The following is a 16300-nucleotide window of genomic DNA, read 5'->3' as shown; positions in this document are numbered from 1 at the left end:
GAGAAAGGAAGAGAGAGAGAGAGAGAGAGAGAGCGCGCGCTACCGGCCTTGATGAGGAAAACTACTCAAGAAAAAACGCCCGGAGCTCCTGCACTCCTGCAGGAAGACTCAGGGAGAAGATCCCAGAACTTACCCTAAGACCATTGAAAGAGTGAGGGGAGGGGTCTTTGCTGGACCTGGTTTTAGGGTTATATTGCAATAACGGTTACTGCATAGGCGTTGTCACTGAGCCAGAGCGATTTAACCCGTCCTGGGTGCCTGGTGCTAGAGACCAAGCTTAATGCACCCCACAACTGTGACTCTTAGAATGGTTAGCCCCCCACCCCAGGCTGCAGACAAGGGGAGGAGGGGCAAGTAAGGGCTGAGTCCCAGCCTTTCACCCCCCTCCGCTGTCACTCATTACCCCAGCAGTCACCCAGGGGGCGGGCCCCCAGAGAGGTGGAGTTGGGGGGAGGGTAATCTTGGCAGGCGCCTGCTGCATGGCGTAGGTAGGGACTGTTGAGGGGGGCGGATGCGGGGGGAGGAGGGTTGAACACGAGTGGGAAGCGAAGAGAGACACGGGGAGGGGGAGGGGACCGGGAACCATTTGAATGAGAGGAGGGGATCACGGGTAGAGTGGGCTCCTGGAGGTAGGGCGGGCACGGGTGTGACGGGGGTGGGGGTGCCAGACTGGAGCCAGGTAAGGGAAGCAGGTGCGTAGATGTTTTTTTGTGGGCTAGCGTACTAGGCCCTTTGGTGGAAAGGGGCACCCCCTTTCCCGGGCGGGGGAGGGCTTCAAAGCTCCAGAGGCTATCTTTGCCTTCTCAACTAACGGGGCCCCGGGCGGGGGCTCGAGCTCCATCTCCAACAACTGTGCTCCATTCCGCAATTTCCAGGCGGCCACTGGGCTGGGAGTCTCGCGCCGGGGGCCGGTGCTGTCTCGCGAGCCCCCTCCTCGAGCCAGCCAATAGGGTTGTTTGCTGGCGCCGCCCGCCCGCCTGGTGCAGAGCGCTGGGCGCTGTGAGCGGCGCTGCCATTTAAAGGGGCCGCGACCCCTGTCCCGGCTGCTAGGGAGGGAGGTGGAGAAGGAGCGCGGGGCCGTCGCTGTCTGCAGTTCTAGGCTTGTAGCCGGTACACTAACCCTGCCGCAGGTAGGGGTCGGGCCTGATCAAGCCGAACCGAACCTGCAGGCTGGATCTCGCAGTAGTCGGGAGGAGGGGGGGTCTAAGGAAAGATCGTAGCTCCAAAATGTCTTCCTGTAAATGCCTGAGGTTGGGGGTGGGCAACAGGAGAAGGAAGACTGGGGGAGCAATAGGAAAGGGGTACAGGGCTGAGGAAGTGGGTGACCCTGAAAGGTAACTGGGGGGAGAGGGATTAGGAAGGCCAGTTTGTGGGGGCGAGGGAAGGGCTGAGGGCGGACCATGCAACGCGGGGAGGGGGGGTGGGGCCAGACAGGGTGGGTAAAGACTGGGGGGCTGGGGGGCTCTAGGAGAGTGGGGAAGGTGTAGAAACTGAGATCGCGGGGGCGGGAAAGGCTCCTGCGGGCTACGGTCCTAGGAGACTCTTAAGGGGGCTTTCAGCCGGAGTTGGGGGGTGAAAGGTAGGGGGGGAGGGGAACTAGGACTTGCAGTGGGGTGGCGGGGGCAGGCGGGTGGAAGGACTGCTTGGCGAGAGTGGGCACAGAGCCAGGCTGGGGAACGCCTCTCCCCACAGGGGGCGCTGTATTGGGGGGGAGTGGTCATTGGACTAAAGCCCGTGGAAATGCTAGTCGGTTGTGGTGGGGGCTGTTCATGAGAATCCAAGTGGATCATGGGGTGTGTCCCAGAGCCTATATAAGAAGGAATTCTGGCGAAGACCGTCTCCTCTGCCTCCTCTTCTACCCCTAATCTACAGCCCAATATCCAGTCAACCTCATGGACCCCAGTGATTTCCCCAGTCCGTTTGACCCATTGACCCTGCCAGAGAAGCCCCTGGCTGGAGACCTTCCAGTAGACATGGAATTTGGAGAGGATCTACTGGAATCCCAGACTGCCCCAACTCGAGGATGGGCCCCCCCTGGCCCTTCTCCATCCTCGGGAGCTCTGGACCTGCTCGATACCCCTGCTGGCCTGGAAAAAGACCCTGGAGTCCTGGATGGAGCCACTGAGCTGCTGGGGCTGGGGGGGCTGCTGTATAAAGCCCCCTCCCCCCCAGAGGGGGACCATGGTCCCGAGGGGACCCTTGCGTGGGATGCAGGAGATCAAACCTTAGAGCCTGGACCAGGGGGCCAGACCCCTGAGTTGTTGCCACCTGATCCAGGGGCTGGGGCAGCCAATCCCTCTACACCAGAGGGGCTACTAGAGCCTTTAGCTCCAGATTCTCCAATAACCCTGCAGTCCTCCCATATTGAAGAGGAAGAGACCACCTCCATAGCTACAGGGAGAAGGGGATCTCCTGGGCAGGAGGAGGAGCTTCCCCAAGGGCAGCCACAGAGCCCAAATGGACCCCCCAGCCCTTCAGTGGGAGAAACTCTGGGGGATGGAATCAACAGTTCTCAGACCAAACCCGGGGGCCCTAGCCCCCCTGCACACCCTTCCTTGCCAGGTAGGTTGCCTAATCAGCTGGAGAATGAAGACTGGGGCAGGGGTGGGGATAAGGAGGGTCTACTGGGGAAGAAATAGGGGTGGAGTGGGGGCGGAAAGATAAGAGTGCGGATATGTGTGGGGAAAGAGTTGGGGGTTTGGCAGGGAGGAGTGGGGGGTGTGGTGAAGAAGATTAAGGAAAGTAGCACCGAGGGAGAGGAATAGGAGTGAGGAAGCAGGGGTAGGTTGGGAAGAGTGGATTTCATGGGAGATGTTTAATTTCCCTTATCCCAGTGGGGTTTTGGTGCCGGGGTCCTTCCTTCAGGATTTTGGAGGGCATGCACCAGGCTTCTTGATTCTAAGAATTTTCCAGCTGTATTGTTGCAGGTGACAGTGGGGTTTCAGGGATTGATGAATGATAACTAGGTTCTGGAACCACCAACAGCATAATGATACTGGGGAATGGTAGAAACGAGGGCCTATGACTGTGTCTGTGATAGGGACCACGTAGACTTGAGAGGCTCTCGCTACTCCCCTCTGCCTCTCCCCTGTTCTGCCTAGTGGTGTGTCTCTCCCAACTTGTAACCAGGGTCTTAGGGCTTATATAACCACCTGAGTTCAGGGGAACTTAACCATACGTTAGGATTTCCTTTTCCCCTTTGCGTGATTGCATTTGTTTCTGTTGGTAAACTATAAACTCTCCACGAAAGGTGTATTACCTATATTTCCTTAATTCCCAGTGATTAGGACAGAAACCTGGTGGGAAGGGTAGGTTGGGTAGTTTTTTTTTTTTTTTTCTCATGGAGAATAGCTGTGCTTCCCCCCCACCCCCACCCCTTAGTGCAGAGCTTGAGGTAACCCTGAGAGGGGCCCCAAGAAGCCACAGGCACTCAAGTTTTCCCTTTCAGTTTTGAGTAGATTCTTCCCCAGGAATTGAGGTGGGGGTTGGGCCAGGGAGGGGATGGTGAGAGCAGGCTGAAGATTTAGGCTGCTTTCTGCTTCCTTTGCAGGAGATGGCCTGACTGGGAAGGCGAGTGAGAAGCCGCCTGAGCGGGTGAGGGGGAGGGGATTGGAAAGAGTCTGGTTCCCCCTATAGCTCTGGGAAGGACAGACCCTTCATTTCCCCTCCCAGATGTTGTTCGGTGGAGGGTGCGTGTGTGTATGTGTGTGTAGGGAGTTAGGAAGGAGGGAGCTCTTGTGTCTACTGCTTCCTTTAAAGAGAGATTCTACTCTCCTTTTCTCCCCTCCTCCTAAAGGGCTGGGCTAAGGGTCCCTATTCTCCTTTCCCTCTCCAGTCTAACCCCCCTCCAGCTTGTACTAGTGCAGCTGACCCTTTAGCCTGCCCCTGGTGTCAGCTTTCCTCCCTCCCCATGTTTCCAAGGTGCAGAAGAGAAGCGAACGCGTTCGGAGAGTAGAACCTCCCAAACCTGAGGTGGTGGATTCCACTGAGAGCAGTGAGTAGGACTTGAGGAAGTATGACCTGGGCATTCTGGGTGTGGACAAGAGCTCAGAGCGGGATGTGGCAGGCTCCTGCAGCCCCTCACTATGCAGAGTGAAGTGCCTATCCCTGCTGTGGGTTGGCATGGGAACCAGGGGCAGTGGGGGAAATTGAAAACAAGGGCAGTGAGAATGGAGTTTCTGGTTTCAGCTCTGCCATCCCTATCCCCAATCTTCTCACTTAGAGCCTTCCCCTCCTCAGAGATTGCACAATAACTAAGGGATAGTGACACCAGTAGCTTAAGATACCAATGCAAGGGGGACCCAGTATCAACTGAGCTACCTACAGGGGTGGCTGGAGACCTAGCCTAGGAGCCTTTTCTCACCATCCCCCACCCCCTCTACTAACCCAGTTCCAGTGTCAGATGAGGATTCTGATGCTATGGTAGACGACCCCAACGATGAGGACTTTGTGCCCTTCCGGCCCCGGCGCTCTCCTCGAATGTCCCTACGCTCAAGCGTGGCACAAAGGGCTGGGCGCTCTTCAGTGGGCACCAAGATGACTTGTGCACATTGTCGGACACCACTGCAGAAGGGGCAGACGGCCTATCAGCGCAAGGGGCTGCCTCAGCTCTTCTGCTCTTCATCCTGTCTCACCACTTTCTCCAAGAAGCCCTCGGGCAAAAAGACCTGTACCTTCTGCAAGAAGTACGTGAGGATGTCTGGGTGCAGTGAGGGCAGGTTTCAGGGTGGGAATAGTGGTTGAGACAGACTTCTGCTGGCAAGAAGCTAGCAGAGTGGAGTTAGGAGAGGGGACTTAGGTAGCGGGTCTCAGAGTGTTTGGCTCTGTGCTCTTCGATCTGTGTGTATGTGTGTGCGCGAGCGGTAGCTGATGAAACCAGAGGGCGGTATGTCGAGTAGACCTTCAAACCTGTTCCCATCTGCAGGGAGATCTGGAACACCAAGGACTCGGTTGTGGCTCAGACTGGTTCTGGAGGCTCCTTCCATGAGTTCTGCACATCTGTCTGCCTCTCTCTCTATGAAGCCCAGCAGCAGCGCCCAATCCCCCAGGCTGGGGACCCCGCCGATGCCACTCGCTGCAGCATATGCCAGAAGACTGGAGAGGTGAGGAAGCTGAATGGGGACTGAGTGACAGAGCCTGGCCAGCCCTGACCTGCCCCTGTAATCCTGGGGATGCAGGGCTCAGGCCCTGTGAAAGAGGGGAGTGGGGAGGAAAGGCAGCCACCATGAGGGAGCGTATTCAAGGATAGAGCTTCTCCAGGATGTATGCGGCTGGCCTGCCTTGCCTCCCAGGACCTCACCATCAAGTCGGCAGCCTGACGTGCAGGTTGGGGGGTCCCTGGGCCTACTGTCTGCTGTGAAGGTCTAGGGTGAGGTGGGGTGGGCTGCCCCTGCATCTGGGTGGGTGGTGGTTGGCCAGGCCCCCGCTCAGGGTGTGTGTGTGTGGCAGGTCCTGCATGAGGTCAGCAATGGCAGCGTGGTGCACCGGCTCTGCAGCGATTCTTGCTTCTCCAAATTCCGGGCCAACAAGGGACTGAAAACCAACTGTTGTGACCAGTGCGGGGCTTACATCTACACCAAGACCGGGAGCCCTGGCCCCGAGCTCCTCTTCCATGAGGGCCAACAAAAGCGGTTCTGCAACACAACCTGCTTGGGGGCATACAAGAAGGTGGGGCCGAGGGAGTAGTGCGTTAGAGGGCTCTGGAAGGGGGTGTGGTCTTTGGGTGATAAATAAAGGTGCCTGATGGGTCGAGGGATGGGAGGAATAAAACAAATAAAGGGGGTTTCAATTGTATCTGTTATGTTTTATTTTTGAAGCTGGCTGGTGGATACACAGGTCTTTGTTATATCATCATCTATACTTTTTTGTATGCCTGAAATATTTCATGTTTTAAAAATTTAAAAAATAAAAGTGAAGGGACAAACCCAGCCTCAGCCTCTCCTTCCCCATCCTCACAGAAAAACACACGTGTGTACCCATGTGTCTGGTGCAAGACCCTGTGTAAGAACTTTGAGATGCTATCACATGTGGATCGTAATGGCAAGACCAGCTTGTTCTGTTCCCTGTGCTGTACCACCTCTTACAAAGTGAAGCAGGCAGGGCTCACTGGTAGGTGCAAAGCCCTCTTCTCTGAGACCCCTGCTGGCCTTCCTTCTGCCTCCCATACTCCCCCTTCTAAAGTAACCCCTGCTGCCTGACCTCAGCCCCGACAACATCTTCCCGTGGATTTCCTGTTCCATCTCTGCACTGCCTTACACCTTCTGTGTGCTCTCTCTCTCTCTTTCTCTCTCTCTCTCTTTCTCTCTCTCTCTCTCTTGTTTTCTCTTTCTCTTTCTTTCTTTCTTTCTCCCTTTCTCTCTATGCCCCAGGCCCTCCCCGACCCTGCAGCTTCTGCCGCCGCAGCCTCTCTGACCCCTGTTACTACAACAAGGTTGATCGCACAGTCTACCAATTCTGCAGCCCCAGCTGCTGGACCAAGTTCCAGGTACTCCAGACCCTGGACCTGGGAGAAAGGGTGTGGCGACATAGAGAGGGTATGGGAATTGGGGTAGGTACTTCTGGGAAAAGCAAAGAACCAACCTGGCTTCCCTTCCCCCCCACTACCACACACATCTCGCCCCTCCCTTACTTGTCTTCCTTCCCTCCAGCGCACAAGCCCTGAAGGGGGCATTCACCTGAGCTGTCACTACTGCCACAGCCTCTTCAGTGGCAAGCCTGAGGTCTTGGACTGGCAGGTAAGACCCCCGCCCAGCCCCACCCACATCTTGCCACACAGTCTGATTTCTGGCTAAAGGGGCTCTTCCACTTGGCTCTCGCCAGGTCTAGATGTCACAGTTCTGTCCTCTCCCCGTCCTGTGCACCCCCCCCCTCAACCCCAGGACCAGGTGTTCCAGTTCTGTTGCCGAGATTGCTGCGAGGACTTCAAGCGACTCCGGGGTGTGGTATCCCAGTGTGAGCACTGCCGGCAGGAGAAACTCCTGCATGAGAAACTCCGGTTTAGCGGGGTGGAGAAGAGCTTCTGCAGTGAAGGTAAGGGAATGGGGATGAGGCAGAAAATCCCGTGCCTTGTAGCTGGGGAGGATGACCAAGGAATGATGAAGGCTTGGGACCCCAGTCCCTTGTGGGGCAGGCGCCTTCTGCTCAGGGCATTCAGCCTTCACCCATCCTTGGGCTTTGGGCGTGTGCGCTGTCCTAGAGAGGATTCACGCTAACTGTCTTGAAAAGGTTGAGTCTTCTGCCTACGCAGACTTCTATCTCTGGATGCTTTTCTCTCTTGCCCTCTTCCAGGCTGCGTGCTGCTGTACAAACAGGACTTCACTAAGAAACTGGGCTTGTGTTGTATCACTTGTACTTACTGCTCCCAGACCTGCCAGCGTGGAGTCACTGAGCAGCTGGATGGCAGCACCTGGGACTTCTGCAGTGAGGACTGCAAGAGCAAGTACCTGCTGTGGTACTGCAAGGTAAGGGGCAGTGTGTCAGAAAGGAGAGAGCACAGCAGAGTGCTGGGTCAGGGTGTGGGGAGGGCACTCCAACAGGCCCAGTCTCCCAGGGAACAGTGTGGCTGGCTCATCCCAGAGCAAAGGGCCCAGCACAATTTAGGGAGGGAGGCCTGACCATTCTTTGACACCCTCAGGCTGCCCGATGCCATGCCTGTAAGCGCCAGGGGAAGCTGCTGGAGACCATCCACTGGCGTGGGCAGATCCGTCATTTCTGCAACCAACAGTGTCTGCTGCGCTTCTACAGCCAGCAGAACCAGCCCAACTTGGATACTCAGAGTGGACCTGAGAGTCTCCTGAACAGTGAGTCCTGGCACACTCTGTTCAGACTGGCCCAGATCCTGCGAACCCTGGACCCAGCGCCTCTCTCCTCCCTCTCTTGCTTTCACCTTATCCCTGGCCAGAGCTCCCAGAGATGTGTCCTCTTGTAACTTCTGGACCATGCAGGTGCTCGAGGGGAGGCTGGTTTGAAGGTTCTTAGAGTTAGATTCTACTGGAGTGTTTTTTGGGAGTGGATACCTACCCAGGCAGGATGGGACATGTAGGGGCTCTGGTTAGTTTTCAGAGAAAAGGAAGTATTATCATAAACTCTCCCTTTATTAAAGCTGAAGAATGTTACTGTTTCCACAATGTTAGCCTCTACACTGTTCCAGGGACACCAGACTCCTGAAGGCCATCTATGGGTTACTGGTTTTCAGTCTTCTTGGCATCCAGGAGCGAAGGAAAGGATCTTCTTGGTCACTGCTGCTGAGGCCTAGAGAAGGCTAACCAGGGCAATGAGGAATGGAAATTCTAGATTCTGTACCACCATTTTGTGTACCCGCTGGCCCGTGTAGTTCTGCGACAAGGGAAAGGGAACTGGAGAGCTTATTCCTCAGATGAAAGCATTCATTTGTTTTGACCTACAGGTCAGTCTCCTGAGCCGAAACCCCAGACACCCTCTCAAACCAAAGTGGAAAACAGCAACACAGTGAAGACCCCTGAGGAAAATGGGAATCTGGGCAAGGTCAGGGCAAAGACCAGGGAAGGCTGTCTCAGAGGAGGGCCTGGTATTTGGCTGCACTGGTGTTCATTGTTTCTGCAGGTGCCTACTAAGACCCGATCAACTCCTACTGCTCCCACACCTCCTCCGCCCCCGCTGCCCCCAGCAACGCCCCGCAAAAACAAAGCTGCCATGTGTAAACCACTGATGCAGAATCGAGGGGTTTCCTGCAAGGTGGAAATGAAGTCCAAAGGGAGTCAGACAGGTGAGCTAGGGTACCTGGATACCGCAGACTGCCTTCCATGGCCTAGGTCTCTGGCCCTGTGCCTGGGATTTCTTAGGTGGCTGAAGGGTCATGCGTATGGTTAACTTAGAGTTACAGAGTTGTCTCTTCACCTTGGGTTCAAGGATGGTTTTGTGCCACAGCATATGTTGAGGTTCTAGGGGTTATAAACAAGTACAGGTCCTGTGTTGGGTGTGACCTGTCAGCAAGGACTCTGAAAAGACCCTTTTCTTGTAAGCAGAAGAGTGGAAGCCGCAGGTGATTGTGCTGCCTATCCCAGTGCCCATCTTTGTGCCAGTGCCTATGCATCTGTACTGCCAGAAAGTCCCGGTGCCTTTCTCAATGCCTATCCCGGTAAGTGTCCCTGCCCTACCTGGTGGTGGTGTCCTTTACCCTTCCAGGATTGAAACCCAGTACTCCCCTTTTCTCTCTCTCATCAGTCATCCTTTTGTAGCTGCTGGTTTGGTCTTGGCATTTATTGGCATTTGTGCCTCCAGGTGCCTGTGCCCATGTTCCTGCCCACTACCTTGGAGAGCACAGACAAGATTGTGGAAACCATTGAGGAGCTGAAGGTGAAGATCCCTTCCAACCCCTTGGAAGCTGACATCCTGGCTATGGCAGAAATGATTGCAGAGGCTGAGGAGTTAGACAAGGCCTCATCTGACCTTTGTGGTATGCCATGGACAACGGCGATGAGGGAGCTAGGGTGCCACCAGTCTGTCTCTGCTTAAGGGACAGAGAGGGGTGATCGCAATACCTAGCGGGCTGGGGGGCTAACTGGGATCAGCCTCTGAAAGCTTGTGATGGCACTAGGCAGGCGCTGCGGTGACCAAGCCAACTTCTCTGCCTCTCAGATCTTGTGAGCAACCAGAGTGCAGAGGGGCTTCTGGAAGACTGTGACTTGTTTGGGCCAGCTCGAGATGATGTCCTGGCCATGGCTGTCAAGATGGCCAATGTTTTGGACGAGCCGGGACAAGATTTGGAGGCAGACTTTCCCAAGAGTGAGTAGGGTTTCAGGCATGCCCACTGGTACTGTAGCTTGGGTACCATTAGACAAAGAATTTGTTAAAAGAAAAGAAAGGAAGAGAAAAGAAATGGAAATACATTGCCTGTGGCCCTGTGACAGAGGCTCTCAGAGGGAGTAGTTCCAGAGGTGTCAGGACGGGTGCACTATTCCAGAGCAGAATCTTGTTTTCTTCAAAGTTTTCATTGTAGCAAGAAACACATAACAGGACATTGACCATTCTTAAAGATACAGTGCAGTAGTGTTAAGAATATTCTTGCAATTTTTTATTTTGTGCCTCTGAGCATGTTCTTGGTAGAGCACTGCTGGCCCCTACTGATTACAGTGTGCTGCCTACGAGGCCCTGCTTCGGTTAAGAGGGCAGTAGACTGGGCTGGGGGAGGACTGCAGGTCTAAGATCTGAACATATGTATCTCCTCTTCCTTTCCCCTTTCACAGATCCTTTGGACATTAACCCCAGTGTAGACTTCCTCTTTGATTGTGGCCTAGTAGGGCCTGAGGATGTGTCTACTGAGCAAGACCTTCCCCGGACCATGAGGAAGGTGAGCGTGGAAGCTGTTGTATCTACAGAAGAGGGATGGAGGCTCAAACTGAGGGGGCGGGGGAAACTCTCAGCTCTCTAGTTAAGTCAGCGGCCTTCATTTCATCCCATTCAATGCCTTTCCCTACCACTGTGAGTACTGAGATACAGCCACACTTTGCCCTCTTAGTTCACAAGGTCATTCAAGCTGTTCTGGGGCTCTGTGCTGTGGAAGATTGTTGTGTTCTGACATCAGTCCCCCTGGCAATGGTACACATTGTCCTGATTAGCTTCTGTGGGGCCCCTGGCCTTACCTTCACCTCCCCCGCACTTTTTTTCCTTCTCTTCTAGGGTCAAAAGCGACTGGTGCTTTCAGAGAGTTGTTCCCGGGACTCCATGAGTAGCCAGCCTAGTTGTACTGGACTCAACTATTCCTATGGTGTCAATGCTTGGAAGTGTTGGGTGCAGTCAAAATATGCCAATGGAGAAACGAGCAAGGGTGATGAGCTGCGCTTTGGTCGTAAGTACTGAGGGGGAAGAAGGGGGTCAGAGGTGGGGCAGGGAGGTAGAGAGGACAATGAGAAGGGAGACGACTGATTCAGCTGGCAATTTCCCCGAGCGATAGGGGTGCCCTGTGGAGATGGAGGGGAGTTATAGAAGGGGGAGAGGTCTTGTAGGCTTCAAGGCTGAGGGCTTGTCATTGGTGTGTTTGTTCTGGAGCTAGACATGACTAAGGGATGAAGAGGTTCGTGGTGGAACTAGAGGAGAGTCTCCATATGGAGTTTTTTTAATCCTATCCACCTCCACTCTATCTCACTGCAGCCAAACCTATGCGTATCAAAGAGGATATACTGGCCTGCTCGGCTGCTGAGCTCAACTATGGTCTGGCCCAGTTTGTGAGAGAAATCACCCGACCTAACGGTGAACGATATGAACCTGATAGTATCTACTATCTGTGTCTTGGCATCCAACAGGTACCACTTGTACTCTGCCTCACTTGCTGTCACTCTGCGCACAGAAGGCAGGGCCCCCCTAGCAGTGACTTTGTCCCACTCTATTCCTCATCTTGTTTCCTACCTCAAGTAGGCGGCTCGCCTTTCACCTCCTCTAAACACACTAAGCTCTGTCAGTACTCTCCTGAAATCAAAGCTGCTTTCTGGGACTGTTGGCCAAGGAACGGTCTTCATTGCTCTCCAGGTCCCCTGGTGACCCACAAACCTATTCTGGGAATGGGAGAGATGGGTAGAATGGGGTGCTTTGGATGGCAGGGCAGTGTCCAGTTCCTACTGGGAGAGATTAGTGTTACTTGATCTGGGTTTCTGGGCTTGTGAAGAACCAGTTGTGACACGTTTCTTCTAACCTCCTCCTCTTCCAGCAAGGCCTTGGGGCTGTAGATGTGGAGGTTCACCCAGGAAAAGCACTCTGGGTCATCTAATTGAGCAACCAGTTCCTGTCGTCTCCTAGTTATTAAGGTTGCCATGTCTGGGGCCTACAGCATCATTGCCACTCCTCTAGGACCTGGAGTCTAGGCTTATGTGTGTCTGTTTTTCCTTCTCCAGTACTTGCTGGAAAATAACCGAATGGTGAACATTTTCACGGACCTTTACTACCTGACTTTCGTTCAAGAGCTCAACAAGTCTCTGAGTACCTGGCAGCCCACACTCCTCCCCAACAGTAAGGGTCAGGGACTCAACCCCTATGCCCTTACTTCCATTCTCCTGATAGACCTTTCCAAGAGTCCTGGGTTGTTTGGTCTGCTTCTCTCCCCAGACAGGTGGAGGGCAGGGGCACATAGCTGGTGCCTCAGGGTTTAGGGCGAGAGGAGCAGGAGTCTCTGTCCTTGAATATGAGATGAAGCTTAAGACTGAGATCTGAAGGATTATCTTTGGGACCAAAAAGAGGGGGCCTGGGTTTGGGTGGCGGTGAAGAAAGAGAGGAAGAAGTCATAGGACTCCTACCTACCTGCCTATAACTTGGGAGTGAGGAGAGAAGCTATCAACGCAAACTATAAAAAATAAAACCTCACAGTCCTTGTGTGTGAGTATGGCACAGCATTGGGGTTGCATATATCTGGTCATTTCTGGAACAAGCATGCTGGAGTAAGTGACCCTGAGCAGGGTGCTGGGATCCAAAGTGGTTGGTTCAGGTAGTTGCTTACTCCTGACTAGCATCTCCCCCTTGACTGTTGCAGATACTGTATTCTCCCGAGTGGAGGAAGAGCACCTCTGGGAGTGTAAGCAGCTGGGGGTCTACTCGCCCTTTGTCCTTCTCAACACACTCATGTTCTTCAACACTAAGTTTTTTGGGCTGCAGACAGCTGAGGAACACATGCAGCTCTCCTTCACCAACGTGGTGCGGCAGTCCCGCAAATGTACCACCCCTCGGGGCACCACCAAGGTAGTGAGCATCCGCTACTATGCCCCAGTCCGCCAGAGGAAAGGGCGAGGTATGAAGCCATCCCCCACTTTCAGCCTCCCCCCTTTCTGCTTTCCCCTTCCACAATCCACCGTAATTGCCAGGTGGACCCTCTCCTTTGCCACAGGCTTCCCTGCCCTTCCATTCCTGAGTTTGTGGGACAAGTAAAGTCAGCCAGTCCTTCAGTCTGATGGGCAGTGGTTGTTGCATCAATAGGATGTAATCTTTGCTCCCCATTTCTGGCTTTTCCTCATTTCAAGGCAGTTCACTTGCTTGCTTGCCTATATTGGTTAGGGGGTGATGGACAGATAGGAAGCTGTTGGGTGTGTTTACCTGTTGGAGAGAATTGACAGTGAATGATTCTTTGTTAGTCGTTGTAACAGGAGTTGCACCTAGGTTTCCATTCTGGCCCTGGCATCCTGTCCTATCTGGGGGAGGTTCCCAAGTTCCCTTCCCGGGATCTGAGCAGCCTTAACCTGCACTGACTTGGTAGTAAGGGGACTGGGACCAGCAGTGTTTCTCGGTTCTGGAAGGCAAGCCCAACCTTTCCTTAGGAACTGTCCTGTCCCTTTGTATGTATCACTTCTGGGGTCACCTCTTGGGGGTGATCACAAAGAGAGACTTTAGCAGTGATAACAAGGGAAGGCTGCAGGGCAGCACCCCCACGGGGCACTTAGCTGGCATGGGGGGCACTAGCTGTTTCTTTTCCCTTTCCCTTGATGACACAGGTCTTCCCCCTGTGCCCTAGAATGTGTGCTTGGGCATTGAGACTGCTCTCTTAATGAGTCTGGGTCATTTGCCTCCTCCACAGACACGGGTCCTGGGAAACGGAAGCGAGAAGATGAAGCCCCTATCTTAGAGCAGCGTGAGAACCGTATGAATCCCCTCCGCTGCCCTGTCAAGTTCTATGAATTTTATCTCTCAAAATGGTGAGTTGCTGGGTTTGTAGGAATGACATGAGCATGGGGCACCAAGGGCTCCATTGTGCCTTGGTTCTGATCTCTGCCCTACCACCTCCGCACGCCACCACCCCTCTCCCCACCATTGCAGTCCCGAAAGCCTCCGGACTCGCAACGATGTGTTCTACCTGCAACCCGAGCGGTCCTGCATTGCCGAGTCACCTCTCTGGTATTCCGTGATCCCCATGGACCGCAGCATGTTGGAGAGCATGCTCAATCGTATTCTGGCTGTGCGGGAGATTTATGAGGAGCTGGGTCGTCCTGGGGAGGAAGACCTGGACTGAGCCCACTGCCGTCCATGTCCATCTTTCATACCAGTGTCTGTCTGTGGCCGTGCCGCACAGGGCGACTGCCCAGGAACCAATGCTACTCATTCTGAAGGGCCCTGACTGCCCTTTTCTACTCATCCATTCCCTGCCATCCCTAGGAACCTTTGGCTTTTACCTTCTTCCATACCACTTGACATCCACGGGGCCTCAGTCCTCTCTGCTCAAGGGGCTGGTCTCCCGGTGATGGGCAAAACCCAATAAGGCCATTTTCTTTACGCTTCAGAGTAAACCCCTTCTCCTGGGGCCAGACTCTGGGTGGAGCATTAATAGCTCTGGTGATCCTGTTGACTTTGGGCTTCCTGACCCATTCCATGCAGGGAAAGCCCCTTGTTCCTAGGTGTAGCCAAGGGAAGAACCCGGCTGCCTTCTCTGCCCTGTGTCCACTCCCTTCTCTCCTCTTCCCCTAGTACCACATGAAAGGGTCTTGTATGAAAGACATGAAAGAAACTCTGAAAGTAACGAGGGGACCATTTACCTTTCAAAACACAGAGCATAGGCACTCTTCCCCTCCTGTGAGATAACTGGTGGTTGGAACCCCCTCACTACCTTGTCTCCCCTCCCTGCTCCTGCAGGCACCAACTCTTGGTGCTGCAATTAAATATCTTCCAAATGCTTTGTTTTTCCTCAGAAGCAGAGAATGACCCTTAACGTACCAGGAGCAGATTCCTGTCCCCTTGGTTTATGTGTTTTGCTCTCTCTGCCATCTTAGGTTGGCATGAGCCATGGTGTCAACATGCTTAGCCCCCTTCTGTAACTGCCTCCCTTTAGTTCAGTGGACAGACTTCCCAAGGCAAGAACTACCTTCTGACTTGGGTTGGGGCTGGGTTCCCCACTCTTGTTCTTCCCCTATTATAAGAGCCAGGCCAAGCCTGTGGGGGCCCTTGGTCATGCAGGATGGGGTCTGTGGTGAAGGATGGTAAGGAGCTGTGGGTAGTCCTGCCCGACTGCCTGCAGCTTCTGTCTTCCCCATCTTGCCTTTGTACTTCCAGAAAGTACAGTGTCCAGCAAAGGGGGTACCCAGTTCTTCCCCTGTTGGCTTTGCTGTTCCCCAGCCCCTTTTTGTGTTTTTATAACTGTCATCAGTTTAGCCACTGTTTAAATTGTATATATTGTTCTGAGGTGCCTGGCCTGTTACCTTCAGTGAGCCATGCCCGCCCTTGTGTTGTAGTGAAAAGCTGTTGTCACAACTAACCTTATGTCTCTGAAATTGTTTGTTTCAAATAAAGAGTTAAAATTGTCTATTGCCTTCTCTGCGGGAGGGAGAGTGGTGTTTGCAGAGGTGAGGGATATTGAGGAGAGGTGCTGAATAACTCCAGCTCTCTCAAGGGGTAGAGAAGTAAGGCAGCTTACCTCAGGTTTGGGAATCATTTTTGCCCACCTCTCTAAACTAACCTACTAGGATATGGTCCTTTTTTTTTTTTTTTTAAACAAGTTTCCAAACACTTACGGGAAAGGTTCTTCAACAGCCAGCCATTAAAGGCCTAGATTACATGCTTCAGAGGAGACAAAGATTAATTAGATGAGGATCCTATCCCCAACAGACTCCAGGCTAGAAGAAGACATGCCAGTGCCCAATTAGTCCTAAGACGGGCAGAATGTAATAAATACCTGGTTCTGCAGGAGAGAAGAGGGATGTATAGGGAGGCTGTGAGCTCACTGGGGGAGCTGGCATTTGACCTAGGTCTCAGAGTATGTGGGAGTAGTTAGGGGACCAGAAAGGCATGGAGGTGGTTGAGATTTTTCCAATTTAGGAATGACAGGATCAGATCTGTTTCTTCAGGGGGACAATCCCTAGAACAATATGGAAGATGAAGGTGAGGGGGGCAATTCAGAAGGCCAGGTGATCAGTAAAAGGAACGTGACTATGGACATCAGTGGAGGCTGTGGGAATGGAAAAGGAAAAAAGGATGGATTCCAAGTAAGTCCCAGACACTTAGAAGGTGAAGCCCGTCGAACCTGGAGGAGAGGTAAGACTCCAGCATGATTGGGAGAGTGTGACGCCAAGATACTTTTTGTTGTTTGTTTTGGTGGGGAGGTGGCGTGCTATGGGGAGATTGGTAGTAGATTATGGTTTTGATCATCCATGGAGACTCCACTGAAACACACAAGATGTGGGCCAAGCAACATGGCTTACAGAAAGAACCCCCAAATTTGAGTTTCTAATTATAGGGCTCTGACACTAAAACTTGGACAAGCCTACCTTTTTGAGTGTCACCTGAAAAATGCATTTATATTCTGCCCTGACTTTTTCACAGAAGTCTTGCAAAGGTAAGATGCAAAAGTGAGTCTGAA

General features: G+C 53.3%; 1 protein-coding gene across 2 annotated transcripts; it reads left to right on the top strand.

Moving 5' to 3' along the window:
- Nucleotides 1-1037: 1037 nt before the first annotated feature.
- ZMYM3 (zinc finger, MYM-type 3) lies at nt 1038-15245 on the top strand. Of its 2 annotated transcripts, none has more exons than XM_004694474.2 (25): nt 1038-1130; nt 1873-2562; nt 3551-3594; nt 3928-3994; nt 4391-4685; nt 4925-5102; nt 5449-5667; nt 5958-6108; nt 6369-6484; nt 6648-6734; nt 6879-7029; nt 7288-7460; nt 7634-7799; nt 8405-8502; nt 8581-8743; nt 9003-9115; nt 9259-9433; nt 9616-9762; nt 10224-10327; nt 10657-10825; nt 11128-11279; nt 11865-11979; nt 12497-12751; nt 13532-13649; nt 13771-15245. In XM_004694474.2, the coding sequence occupies exons 2-25, from the start codon at nt 1893-1895 to the stop codon at nt 13961-13963; spliced, it is 4119 nt and encodes a 1372-aa protein (XP_004694531.1). In that variant the 5' UTR covers nt 1038-1130; nt 1873-1892; the 3' UTR covers nt 13964-15245. The 2 variants fall into 2 exon arrangements, with proteins under 2 accessions (XP_004694531.1, XP_012589398.1); XM_012733944.1 differs by having other exon boundaries at nt 3922-3994.
- The last annotated feature ends 1055 nt before the right edge of the window (nt 15246-16300 follow it).

This window comes from Condylura cristata, unplaced genomic scaffold (assembly GCF_000260355.1).
Source record: "Condylura cristata isolate star-nosed mole 26May11 unplaced genomic scaffold, ConCri1.0 scaffold00043, whole genome shotgun sequence".
In the NCBI taxonomy this organism is placed as follows: domain Eukaryota; kingdom Metazoa; phylum Chordata; class Mammalia; order Eulipotyphla; family Talpidae; genus Condylura; species Condylura cristata.
This window is presented reverse-complemented; position numbering and strand designations above follow the sequence as displayed.

Excerpts from the sequence above, each read along its gene's own strand:
- ZMYM3 (XM_012733944.1), top strand. The coding sequence starts at position 1,893 with ATGGACCCCAGTGATTTCCCCAGTCCGTTTGACCCATTGACCCTGCCA. Across the intron at positions 9,763-10,223 it reads GGAGGCAGACTTTCCCAAGA|ATCCTTTGGACATTAACCCC; the intron begins GTGAGTAGGGTT and ends CCCCTTTCACAG. Across the intron at positions 10,826-11,127 it reads TGATGAGCTGCGCTTTGGTC|CCAAACCTATGCGTATCAAA; the intron begins GTAAGTACTGAG and ends ATCTCACTGCAG.